The 13,844-nt window shown below is 43.3% G+C and overlaps 1 protein-coding gene across 1 annotated transcript; it reads left to right on the top strand.

The window, feature by feature from the left end:
* Window positions 1-7,817: 7,817 nt before the first annotated feature.
* On the top strand, window positions 7,818-9,536 carry tal2 (T-cell acute lymphocytic leukemia 2). Its single transcript, XM_049003026.1, has one exon. The coding sequence runs from the start codon at window positions 7,818-7,820 to the stop codon at window positions 8,106-8,108; it is 291 nt and encodes a 96-aa protein (XP_048858983.1). The 3' UTR covers window positions 8,109-9,536.
* Window positions 9,537-13,844: the final 4,308 nt, after the last annotated feature.

Raw genomic sequence — 13,844 nt, 5'->3', positions numbered from 1 at the left:
AGGGGGTACCAATTGAAGATCTCCACCCACCCAAGCAGAATGGACTCCCAGTCGAAGGAGAACTTATTAAACGTCTGCTTCATCAGATTCATCAGTTGTTGACTTTCTTGGCTGAAACGCACATTTTGCCGACTATGTACAGCTGCTACAACCTGGGCAAAGCACTGACAGAAATTCAGAATTTTGCAGTTATTAATTAAACTGCCACTAGATGGAGCCGTGGCCCCAGTGCAGCGACTATGGTGTTATGCAGTTGTGCCCCGAGTCTTTCCTTCACTACTGTAAAGCGGCAGCTCATCTGCATACTACAGGTATACTCTCTGGCATAGTTTCTTTTGATCCTCTTGTTGCGGTATGTCCTGAAGATCCACTGGGCGAGGTCACCACTATCATCCAGAATCTGGAAGAACAAGAAGAGGAAGGTTCTGTAATTAATTCTACCAAAGAAAATGCCATTTTCAGCAGTTACAGAGTTGTGCCAGTGATTTGTGGATATGGATGATTGCAGCCTACCATATTGGGCTGGCAAGATCTCTATGTTAACACAACGGTTGATGCACCACCAGAAGTCATCTTCAGAATACCTCTGGCAGCCAGACATCAGCGGGAGATTCCCCATAGTTTCCTTCCTACGGCCTGAGAGAAGCTACAAGCTTGCAGGACCATCAGAACAGACTGGTGCCCACACAAACGTGCATACTGCTCAGCGATAGCGATCTAAATCTGCTCCCGACCCTAGTTTGGCCGGCTTGATATTCTTGATGCAGAAGTCTCTTTCCTTTGGAGTTCTTCTGCTTTTGGTCCGGGGGGTCGGAGGATATCATCATCAGAGCTGTCTGAATAGTAGGCAAGATGTAACGTGACAGCGGTTTCTCTTGGTCTAAAAGGTTATAGATATACTGAGGTGCAGAGAACCTGTCGTACAGTGCAGAATGCAGGCAAATACGCAGCCATTTTCCTTCTGGCCAGCGTGTGCTTATGTAATACCTGCACTTTTATTTTTGCTGGATTTTAAAACTCAACTTAGATTTTAAATTCTTTGTAAAACGATTTTTCATTAGTGTGTGTATTATCATGTACTCAATTATTGAATGCCTCTAAAAGTAAAATATGAAGTCTGCTTTCGTATTATTTTCTCTACATCCTAAACATGCATTCAGCCATTTTGCTGTATTTTAAAGATTACCTATTGTTTCACCAGGTTAATAAATATATTGTAAACTCTAATTAAGCATATGGAGTTCATTACTAAGAATCTCTATATTACATTGTATTTCTGGTAAGTTCTACCTATATCAGATCAGTGTTTAAAAATGTAAAATTCTTACTAGATGCATTTCTGCATCATATAGTATTTGTATAGGGTGACATTACAAGCTACTCCAAGTGTTACAAACTACTTTGAAATTGAAAGGCTCCTATGCTTGGCTAATTACTTCAATTCTTCTTGTGCTTCAACCGGTTTGTTTCCTTGATTGTAAGATTCATCCAGCTGTTTCACATTAACATTAGTGACACATGCATGATTAGAGGACACTGACCAATCAGCACACAGCAAGAATTCAGCGATTAAATGAAATCCGGGTCTTTTAAATTGAAATGGTAGTTTAAAAACCCTGTCCAAGCTCATAGTTTCTCCCTGACATAGATCAGGTGGTCACCCTATATTTGTATATGTGCAACCATTTTAAAAAACTGCATTTGCATATTTTCATCACTAGAGGACAAAAGAGTACTATTAGGCCACCAGCAGTGAAATTAGTGAACTTTCTAACGTCTTACTAACCAGAATTTAAAACCCCTTCAGTTAACTGTGATTTTCTTGAAAGGAAATACTGTTGAAATACATCAATTCTCTGTGCTAGATAGGCCTAGTACATGTCTGCAGATGGAGTCATAGAGGAACCTTTGCCGATTTTATGTTGGAACCGGTTTCCTATTGACTGAATGAATATTCCATTCATCAGTCTTCTAGCTTGGACATAGGTTAGTGATAAAATTCAAAATATTCAAGATAATTAAATAATGGAAGATCAACAACATATATTAATAATAAATATATGTTACTTGTGTTTTAAAATAAATTATGCAAACAGTTTGAGGATGGCTAACTTTTCATATTTTATTATAAAACTAGAATTATACAAAAATCTCATTTATCAGCGGTAACCATACCTTTGTCAATTCTTATCTCTTTCACCTGAATGCTTAGTCATATCATTAAGGAAATCACATTCAAGTCTTCGGCTTCATAAAGGTTCTGCTACATAGATAAAACAGATAACTAAGGGTAAAAAATTATTTAATGTGGAATGACCTGTGTCCCCAGTTTGTTTTTATAAAGTAGATAAAGTGGACTTCCATTTTTATATTCAGGTTTCGTCTCTTGTCCAGTGACACACGAATGATTTAAACCCTTCAGTAAACCAGTTCAGTGTTCAAACCTTTTACAATGTTGCCTATAGATTCCTGTCATCCATCTCCTTTCTTCGGGGGTTTTATGTGATCTGACACCAAATGCCAAAAAGCAGCTGCTCAATCCCCGTTAAGCCGCTCTGTTTACTAGCAATTAGAGACAGTTCACCCACAGAAGCTATTCTGACACTAATACCAAATAAAGTCGGTTTATTTTTATACTGTCGTTCTCGACGTGATGTCATAATAGTGGTTAACAGTGACATAAACCATAGTGCCTGAAGAGAATGAGTTAGGAATAGTGTCATATTTGTATATTAGGAAAGACGAGTACTGGTATAGGGGGCATGTGTTGCTCTGGTGGAACATCTTTTGCATAGCGTGAATCTGGTTCCAGGTCTTTCAGCTCTCAAGCGTTTTCAGTGTGACTGCAGATGTGTGGTGCTAGGAGGCCAAGCAGAGACCATATCGAGATTAAGTAAGGATATAGAAATAGACGAAATAAGAAATATGCATGCTTCAATATATAATTACCATAATTACGTGGTATCAATCTATAATTACAATAGATAGCTACCTAGCACATGTATTTTAGTTAAAACAATATCAGTTATATAAATTGAATTAGGACAAACTAGCTGAGTGCATAAATTTCAATAGTAAAATGGTATATTGCCCTGTGTTTTACAATAAAAATGTGAAATAATCCTTGCCCTCATGTGCCAAAGTTTGCTTGTCATTAGCACAGCAACCCTCTTATCACTGGTCCCCAGCACCGAGGTTGCTTATCTCACTAAGCCAGCCGACTGCAGCAAGCTTATAACAGACCCAGGTAGACAAAGGAGCTGGCCAGAGCCTAAAATGCAGTCTAAATGGGTAAAACGGACACCTCACCTCCTTCAGTGGAGTCTGACAGTGGGCCACATAGCTTTCAAGTCCGCTGAATGGCACTAGAGGGGCTTCTCCTGGGACTTTGACTGGCAACTATCAGCTTATAAATCCATGTGCTTGACTATCACCATACCTACAGATTCGATTTTTCTTCTTCAATGTCATGGTTGGTTGAGACATGACTGCCCCACCTGCCCTACGTTTCCTATTTCCATCTAATCTTGATACAGAATTGCAGAGTTACCTCATTGATTGCTTTTCTGATCGGCTTCACAGCAGGGCTGACTGGGAAAATCATTTTGACAGAAATGTATGTGTGAACATTTTACATTTGAAGCTGGATAAATAGTGTGGCAAGCTGTTCCTGGTCAACTGGCCACAAAGAGAGAGAGATTTATGTGAGAATGGACATGCTGGCCAAACTCAGGCATTGTCTGTGTCCCTGGATCGCAGCCATTGGGACATGACTGCCCCTTCCTGATCTGTGGTTCACTGTGAAGATGTAACTCGAGACAAAATTAGGGTGGACAGACAAGGGACCGAGAGACAATGGGCAGGTATAACATGATAAGGAATGGACAGTCAGGGGATGGACAGGAACAATATTTAAGGAATGGACAGTCGGGGGATGGTCAGGAAAAACAAAATAAGGAATGGAGAGGAACAACAAGATAAGGAATGATTAGTCAGGGAATGGACAGGAACCACATGATAAGGAATGGTCAGTGGGGGGATGGTCAGGAACAACATGATAGGGAATGGACAGTCGGGGGATGGACAGTAACAACATGATAAGGAATGAATAGTCAGGGGATGGACAGGAACAACGTGATAAGGAATGGACAGTCGGGGGATGGACAGGAACAACGTGATAAGGAATGGACAGTCGGGGGATGGACAGGAACAACGTGATAAGGAATGGACAGTCAGGGGATGGACAGGAACAACATGATAAGGAATGGACAGTCGGGGGATGGACAGGAACAACATGATAAGGAATGGACAGTCGGGGGATGGACAGGAACAACATGATAAGGAATGGACAGTCGGGGGATGGACAGTAACTGCATGATAAGGAATGGACAGTCGGGGGATGGACAGGAACAACGTGATAAGGAATGGACAGTCGGGGGATGGACAGGAACAACATGATAAGGAATGGACAGTCGGGGATGGTCAGGAACAACAAGATGAGGAATGGACAGTCAGGGGATGGACAGGAGCAACAACCTAAGGAATGGACAGTCGGGGATGGTCAGGAACAACGTGATAAGGAATGGACAGTCGGGGATGGTCAGGAACAACGTGATAAGGAATGGACAGTCGGGGGATGGTCAGGAACAACATGATAAGGAATGGACAGTCGGGGATGGTCAGGAACAACGTGATAAGGAATGGACAGTCGGGGGATGGTCAGGAACAACATGATAAGGAATGGACAGTCGGGGATGGTCAGGAACAACGTGATAAGGAATGGACAGTCAGGAGATGGTCAGGAACAACAAGATAAGGAATGGACAGTCGGGGGATGGACAGGAACAACATGATAAGGAATGGACAGTCGGGGGATGGACAGGAACAACGTGATAAGGAATGGACAGTCGGGGATGGACAGGAACAACAAGATAAGGAATGGACAGATGAGGTGGAAAAGAAGAACATAATAAGTAACAGACAGACCGGGTTGGACAGGAAGAACTTGGTAAGTAATGGACATACTTGGGTAGACAGTCAGGGGACTAGGAAAGGATGAATGAAGGTAAGCAAAGCCACATGATCTGGAGTGAGAAACTGTGGAGGCTTCCTGGATATGATGGGGGAGTCCGAAGTTTGTGGGTTCCTGAGTGGGGTGTCTACTGCTGGTTTTCATTTGGGGGGGGGGGTGTTGCTGCTCTTCTCGCAAGTCTGAAAAAGAGGGTACACTGCAGGTGCAACTGTCGGACGCGCCGCTGGCCACTGAATGCAACCCATTCAGCTGGGCCCACTGGGCCTGTGCTACGGGCTACCGGATAATCCCTTTGGTAATCGGATTATGTAAATTCATACTCCACACAGAGAGGCTTTCATGGAAGACTGCATCTCTGAAACGACACTTGAAGGGTGGAGAGAAACAGTGACAATTGCTTAAACTAGACATTATTTCTGATTTGAGCTGGCTGGAAGTGGGGAAGAGAGTGTGGCGATGGTTTGCCGATAGGGGGGCCTTAGTACTGGGCTGAGCCTGTAACAGGACAAGAGCAGGTTCCAGACCTGCCTGGGCTCTTCGTGACGCTGCCCCGTTGACTCACACTCTCATTCTACCCCATGCCTATGCTCCCAAAATGGCTCAGCCAGATTACTGCACGACACTGTCTAAAGCCTTCTTCTGCTATTGTATGGTTTTCTGCTGCCATAAGGCACGGAAGCTCTCTTTCTCTTGACTGCATTCTGGAGCATCTCTTTAAGACTATTCCTCAGCCCTCAAAATGAATGAAGATGTAGCACCGGGCATTTGTGTGAGAAATTCTAGCATTTACTGCGAAAGTTCTGAAGGCAGGATAAGACTGTCAGCTAAGGTAAAAAACACGCAGCTGGAGAACAATGAAGGAAAACAATGGCTGCGCAAAAACATAAGAAACCTGGAAAGGCTAGTCTGGGCTTAGAGATCATCACACAATGCCTCTTACTATGATGCCAAAAGAATTGTAAATACATATGCCAACTGCATAGTCATATTCTTCCTGCCACATTTTGTAATGACACCGCTAATACTTTTGTAAGGTTTTTAATCAATAACACTTATTAACTGCTTATTAATTTGCGAAGCGTTACTAACATATGGCTATGTTTTTATCAGTTTTATTAATTTTAAGTATAACAGAAATAGCAGAAAATAACAGAAATAACTAATTGATAATTATTAACTATTACTGGCTAATGGAGACTATATATAACCAGATCAACACGGCCCTTTTTTGCATATTTTTTTGTCTTGCAATTGAAGAATACTAGACTGTAATACATGTTAATATGCGGTCTCACAGGTACCGTCAACTTTATCACAGATGCTAACAGGAAAATACGTTGTAAATCTCCTAGCTTAGCATACTTGTATTGTTTTTAGCTTTGCATGGCAAGCTTAGTAAGTACATAACGTAATGTAATGTAAATGAATGCCTGTCGTGCCATAAAGCAGGCCGTGGGAAGAGCCCAGGGGCAGCACGCGTCACACAATGAAGTCCAAGCTGCTATAAAGGGGCAGGCGTGCCTCCCCTTCCAACAGAGAGCGCTAGCATAGAGAGCGGCCAGAGAGAGCTAGCAGCACAAACCACGCAGAAATCCATCACCGAGAGGCTGTGGTCAGAGTCAGCCGCTCTGGCAGCCAGCAGTGGGGGACATCTTTAAGACCTAGCCAAGGGTATGGAGCGGACATAGGAAGCCGGAGCGAGCAGTGACTCAACTGTGCATCGCATCCGCCAGTCCACAGGTGAGCAGGCGTCTGCACGTATTCATATAGCCATGGCGAGATTGTACACCATTAAACTGCATGAGAAATGATGTGACTCGTCATGTGATGTCAAATCCCTAGTACATCCGCGAGACTATAAAAATACTGCCATTCTGTGTTATACTGTAAATATTATGCACTGGAAGGCACTGTCTCACTGTAAAACATGCATGTTAAAATATATATGCTGCAATATTCCAGTTTCATTTCTATTAGGCTGCACTCACTTATTTTATTGCATGGAAAGTATTAAATTTGTTTAATAATTTGTTGTAAAAAAAGCTATGCATTTGAACGACATTACTGCAGGTATTATTAAATGCATAACTATACAATATATTTTAACATAAAAAATACATTTTGACTTTCTTTTAAAGCAAACATACGCTTCAATTTCAGGGGTATTCAGATTACTTACAGAAATACTTTTCCGGTTTATATTCTGTTTATGTTTGTAGAAATGAGTAGTATTCTACAACAGCTGCTGTCAGTAACTTGCGCAGTAATGTGTGCATATGTACCCAGTTATTTAAACAAAAATTTGTTTAAGAAATTTCATTTTTCCAGTTCTATGCAAATAGTGTTACCTTATAACCAGTGTTGGGCATTTCAGGTCCAGAAGCTACAAATCCAGACCAAGATTTTGTTTCTACCAACCAGCTGTGCAAAAAGAGTCACAGTCACAGAGGACTCAGCTGGTCGGTAGAAACAAAATCTTAGTCTGGATTTGCAGCTTCTGGACCTGAAATACCCAAGATTGCTTATAACTTACTTTCACATTACTAAGGGACTTTCACATTACTAAGGGACTTTCACATTACTAAAGGACTTTCACATTACTAAGGTATTTTCACATTACTAAGGGAATGTGCAATTAGAGCCCATGGCTCCAACAACAAGGCATAATAAAAATAGTGTTAGTCGTTAAGCAGCTGCCCGGGTTCTTTCTGCAGATCGAGACGCCTACACTCCCCTACTCCCGCCCCCCCCCCCCCACCCCCCCCCAGGCCCACGCCACCTCACCATGACCAGGAAAGTGTTCACCAACACACGGGAGCGCTGGCGGCAGCAGAACGTCAACAGTGCCTTCGCTGAGCTGCGCAAGCTCCTCCCCACCCACCCCCCGGAGAAGAAGCTGAGCAAGAACGAGATCCTGCGCCTGGCCATGCGCTATATCGGCTTCCTGGTGCAGCTGCTGGAGCGTCAGGGGGGGCGGCCCACCCTGCTCAGCATCCTGCACTCAGCCCAGGGCCTGGCCAGTGACACAGAAGCCCCTTCTCCCGGCTCCAGCTGTGACAGCTCTGAGGCCTGGTAGCCCCCCCTCCCCCCCTCCTCATGTGGCCCTGCTGTCTCTGTACATGTTCAGCCTACCAGAACTGCTGCCAAACCAGTGCCAATGCATCCCATCTTCGCGCCACCTCCATTCCATCTTACCACAACCCAGTTCTATCCCCAGCCAGGCTGAGCTCTTGAGAAGATGAGTAGGGGGGTTTTTTCCGAACACGGTTAGAGGATATTCCGTTGGGATTGGCCGCTGGTCTTCAACCAGGATTCGATACTTTAACTGGGGTATACCGAACCTTTGTGGCCAGCTTAGCACTTGCACATATCCAGGGATTCTAGTCCTAATTATATATAAGGTCAGTCTGTTTTAGATACGACAGATCGCACACATCACACAGCCTTGCACAGCAGGGATATCCTGCAAGCAAATAAAATCAGGAACCTGACACCAAAAGAGAGAATTCATCATTTGATGCATTCAAGCATATATCTGAAACACATAAAATAAATTCTTGTCAAGGACTGCTGGGAGATTTGAGGGAAACAAGGAAGATTCCCTAACCATCTCATCAAGGGCAGCAGTGAGTTCACACAAAAGACAAAGGGAGCCCGGATGCCTTGTTCTGTTTAAATGTCAATAGGAAAGAAAGACGGTGCTTAACAAAAGCCAGGAACGGTGATGACTGGCTGGGGTAGAGCTCTGCTTTGGCTATAAACAGTGCTGTGTGGACCCATAAAGACAAGCTCATCTCATCAACAAGGACCATAGGAATAATATGTAGGATTTTTTTGTCTATTTATTGGGGCATCAGGGATTAGACTTGTGGGAAAATAGACAATCCTTTTAGTAATATGTATAATTCAGTTTAATCACTGCATATCACAGCTTAATTTGCTGTTTGTACAAGAACTATGTAGCCAAAGATTGTTGTTTTTTTCTGATCAATTTTTCTCATGGGTTGGCTATTAATATTTAACATTATATCGATATCTGTATTGTTTTCCATGTTAATTCTATTGGATTTGTTTTTATGTTGAAATGTATTTATTATAATTGTATTTATTTGTCAATAGAAATGTGTGAAAATACCCCCTTTGCTTATCTGGAATTCTGAAGAATACCATTCTATCATTGCTATCTAAAGGAGTAAAAACAAATTTCAGGATTTGTCGTTTTTTTAATCATTCACAATGTTATTTAACGCTGTGAAATAGAGTTGACGAAGGACTGATTGAATTTTCCTTTAAAACAAACATCTTTGCTACGCTGACTGTGGTTTGCAAATCTATGAATGAATTATGGGCCATTCTCTTTTAAATGTTTTCTCCTTGAAATGTTCTATAGAAGTCAGTTCCCTAGCCAATGGGCAGTACTAATGGTCCATTACACAGCCTTTGATCCCCAGACGAGCACAGTGATGACCCCTGGGTCATGTCCGAAAGCAGTGAGGACAGAGAATGAAAGGACAGCTTAACTTGTGACCTGGAGTCAGAGGTTGGCCTGCAGTGATGCCCTCGACCCTCTTTCTGACCATCATGAGCCAAAAAGGCTGAACTTCAAAAGGGGTGTGGCCAAGACCCTGAGATGTGCTTTGCAGGACAACAAAGCGCTGTTTGTTTAATCCATGACTTAGCATATTTAATGCCCACTGACTGAACTCTACGGTCCAGAGCTATCCATTTAGTCCTCCCATTTCTTCCTGTCTTCTTTTCATAAATCTGATATAATGGAATAATTTTCCGAGTATTAAATCTCCCCTTTTGGTATGGCTGACCTTAACATGGCAGAAGATAAACAGTGAAATGTCTATATCATTAGTCGCTTTAATGGTATACCTACCAGCGGCCCCGCTGAGAGTCTGAAGTAAGACGCAAGACACTGTCAGTTTAAAGCCAGGAACACACCCAGCCAATTTTCATTGTCTGAAGCTGTCTGGTTGTTGGTGAATGTTGGTAACAGCCTGTCATGCCGATTTGCGTGGCGTGGTTGGACACGGTTGGCGCCGTCTTGACTGATTGAGCATGCTGAACCAGTGTTGAAGCTAGTTGGTGAGACGACTCTCTGACCAGGCTGTATGTCAACCAAACTCCCCTAGTCAACCTAGCGTGTTCCATGGCAAAATTACACAATGGACAGGAGCTGTCTGTTTGTCATGGGTTTCATGTGCACCCAGCTTAAAGCACACAGTCGTAGCCCTGCCTTCAGACTTCAGCACCCACACCGTCAGTCCTGCTAACACAGATCACAGCTGCAGCTGAACACACAGAGTTGCCAGGAACAGGCAGCTGACACATTCATGACTGTTGTAGTACTCTTCACGTTATAATACTTCGCTTTTGTTTCTGGCTACTGTACATCCCATGATACGTACGGCTGTGTCAGATACATTCTAATTTTTGTTGACTATCTTTCCGTTCACCTTCCAGCTGCTCCGGTACAAGTTTGCAGTGGCTTATAATATAGAAGCATTCAATGTATTTAGCCAACGCATTTTATGAAGACAGCATTTACAGTTTTACCCAAATGATTTACTCTTTTCAGATGATTTACTCTTTTCACACTCAACGGCCAATTTATTAAGTGACATACACCATACCAGAAACAATCTTCTTCCTATGTTTCCAGAACCACTTCAGTGGTTGATGAGTTCAGGGATTCCTTTCTAAACACCACTTCCTACTCGAAACTGTCGTTTTTGCACGTTTGACCTTCCTGTTAGCTTTAACAAGCCGGCCCATTGTCTTCCAACCTGCCATTGACACAGTGTCTTTACTATAGTAACTACAGTAGTACTCCTTTCTTGACGATATTTTTTTGTATTACCATCCTCTGTAAACTCTGCATGAAAATCCAATGATGGTGGTTATTTCAGAGATGTCTGCATGCTGCATGTATTGAGTTGTACCACATGAGTAACTGTTTGTATTTACCTAATAAAGTGGCCTTTGGATGTATGTGTGTGTGTGTGTGTGTGTGTTGAGGGCGGGTATACCTATCGTTATGGGGACACAATGTCCCCATAACGTGATAAATATAATTTTTTTTCCCTTATGGGGACCGGCCCCATAAGGATAGGTATACCTTACATGTGTGTGTGTTTGTGTGTGTGCGTGTGCATGCGTGTGTGTGTGTGTGTAATGCACACATTGTTTGCTGTGAATGGACTACACTAGAATACCTGTCATATGTCGCACGGAACCTGTCACTTCAGCCAGATGACTCCACTGTGCCCGTAAAAGTCCACTTCGTATTCTGTTAGTGTCCACCCAAGTGCACGTTTCTGATAGGCTATTCCCTCTAGAGGCTCGAGGTAATGGCCTATTGAGGGCACATTTCCTTATCTGTGCGTAGCACACTGTGTGAGCCTGCTATCACAATGGGCCATGCCGCTGCCTCTCTTCCAGGCTGAGGACACATGAGAAAGGCTCTCAGAATGTGGCTGCCAAGCGTTTGCTCCTGAGCTCTTTATCCTACTAAACTGATTCATATTATGCGTGTTTTGCTCGCCCACTCTGCCTTTCTCCCTCACTCTCTCTCGCTGCTCCACCACCTTATCTTCCACTGCAGAACGGCCCCGCCATGGCTGCAGGTGCAGGCTGGAGGGGTGGGAATGGAGGGGGGGGGGGGGGAGGTCTGAGGACTGGGCAATGCCCTCTCCTGTGAAGCACTTTTTATGGGCTGCTGCCCCACATTTTAATCAGATTATGTAAATATACACTTCAAAAAGCACTAAAGTGTAACACACACCAGAGTGGGAGGTGGGAGGAGTCAGGCCCGGGAGGTTGCGGCCTGATGACACCTCCTGTCACCCGCACGGATGACGTCCTCTGTCTGCGTGTGTGTAAGTCACCATTCACTAGGGCTGTTTGCCCGGGTACCCACTGTGAGAAGGTACTGGCACTGCTCACTGGTATTATTTCTTTAGTTCTGCTACAGTTCAGTCACTGGCCACTGCTCATTGTATTCTCACACAAAGGAAGGCTAAGCTAGTTTAAAATAAATTTTAACTATGAGCTAAAGAGTTGAAATTTGCTAGAATTTCCAGTATGCTCAGTTGGGGGATTAATGGCCATTAATGAGGTGGGAAGGTCCAGTGGCCAGTGAAAAAAAAAAACCTACAGCAAAATAGGTTGCATTGTAGAGCAGGATGAGGGAGCCCTCCAGTGGTGAAATGAGCTTATACAGGGACTGACGGCATTGCCAGTGAATGCGAAGCACATTTTCTGAGTGCAAGCCTTAATTCTGGGTCAACAAATAAGCTCCTGTCTGTATTTCCCAATTTATCGCACCAATCAACATTCATCAGTTGTCATTGTTTATCTGTGTAAACCACTGATTGGTGATCTAAACCTAAGATGTATCTAAATAACCTAAGATGACGCAAATCATTTTTAAATGTGGTGGGATTGTCGCTGCCACAAATGGTGAATCCAGCATTTCCACCCAGAGATTCATGTACTGGACAGTCTGATGTCGAGTCGCACAGCGTATTATGTGTAGATTTACGATGCTAGATGAAGTCCTGATATACACGCCACTTTGTCTGCCTGTTGACTTGCACAAAGTGAACACGCAGACAAAATCTGTGAGAAAAATTTAATTCAAGTATATTGAATTCAATTTTATACAATACCTTGGTCCATGGTTGGCCCAAAGCACTTAATAGAGAATCAAACTCAAATCAAAATCAAAATTTTAAATATAACACTTAAAATAAAAGTCGGACCTCTCAGTTTGGTGAGTAAAGGAAATCTCTTTTATTCCAGCAATTCCAGCAAAGCCTCCCGTCACACTTGGTACCAAGTCACCCGGAGCACACAGAGCAACCAGCTGATAAACCATAACTCCCAATTCCCAATAAGGACTTCTAAGTCCTGATTGGTCACGAAACACCAACAAACTGAGCTCAAACGTATAACAAACACCATTCTCCTGCTCTATTGGTTTACCTTGGTGGCAAGGTAAGATCCACCCATCTAGCTCAGTTTACCAGAACATGTCTCGACTGCTGGGCTCCTACTTGAGATATGAATATAGATATTGATCATATGACACTGAATCACTATTAATGTTTGGGTGTTCTATTGATTAATGATTAACATATTGACGTCCTTGTCATTGAATCACTGCAAATACATGGTTAACATATGATTAGTATGATTAACATAATTACTTATACATTTGCACTACTGCATAGCTTGCTATATATTGTCTGCCACAACTATTTTATAAAGCTATAACTCGTTGTGCACCAGTTGGGGCAGCTTCGAATCTCTTCCTGCAGGTGGTTTCTCCCCCCCTCACCCCCCTTTTGTTCTACTGTCTGCCTCTCCAAGGTCCGAGCTTTCTTCAGGGTCTGCGGAACTTACTGCAGGCAGCTATCGTGAAGCGAGGTCACACAGTATTCAAAACAATCTCTTCTTGCCTAAGGCCTAAGACATAACAGACCCAATATGCCAACCTCCCGGACCTACTGATGTCCAATTTTACTTCCACATTCCCCCCTTTTGAACATGCGAGATCTGCACAGTTCACAAACAATCAGAGTCCGCAGCGTAGTAAAATGCCGGACCAATGTGCAGTGGTTGGTGGCGGCTGGATGGAACAGGAGTCACCAGCGGTGTTGGCGTTGCTGGTCACATTGATGACAACCTGGGGCTGAGGGTCGTAGAACCAGGCGGGAAGAAGAGGATCATCCGCGTAGGGAAGAGGGGGAGCCCGTAGGAACATAACAGAATTTGCCTGGGAAGACAGAATACTAGAACA

This window comes from Brienomyrus brachyistius, chromosome 2, assembly GCF_023856365.1.
Source record: "Brienomyrus brachyistius isolate T26 chromosome 2, BBRACH_0.4, whole genome shotgun sequence".
NCBI lineage: Eukaryota > Metazoa > Chordata > Actinopteri > Osteoglossiformes > Mormyridae > Brienomyrus > Brienomyrus brachyistius.
This window is presented reverse-complemented; position numbering and strand designations above follow the sequence as displayed.

What these genes read in the sequence shown, in the direction of transcription:
- tal2 (XM_049003026.1), top strand. Translation starts at nt 7,818, where the DNA reads ATGACCAGGAAAGTGTTCACCAACACACGGGAGCGCTGGCGGCAGCAG.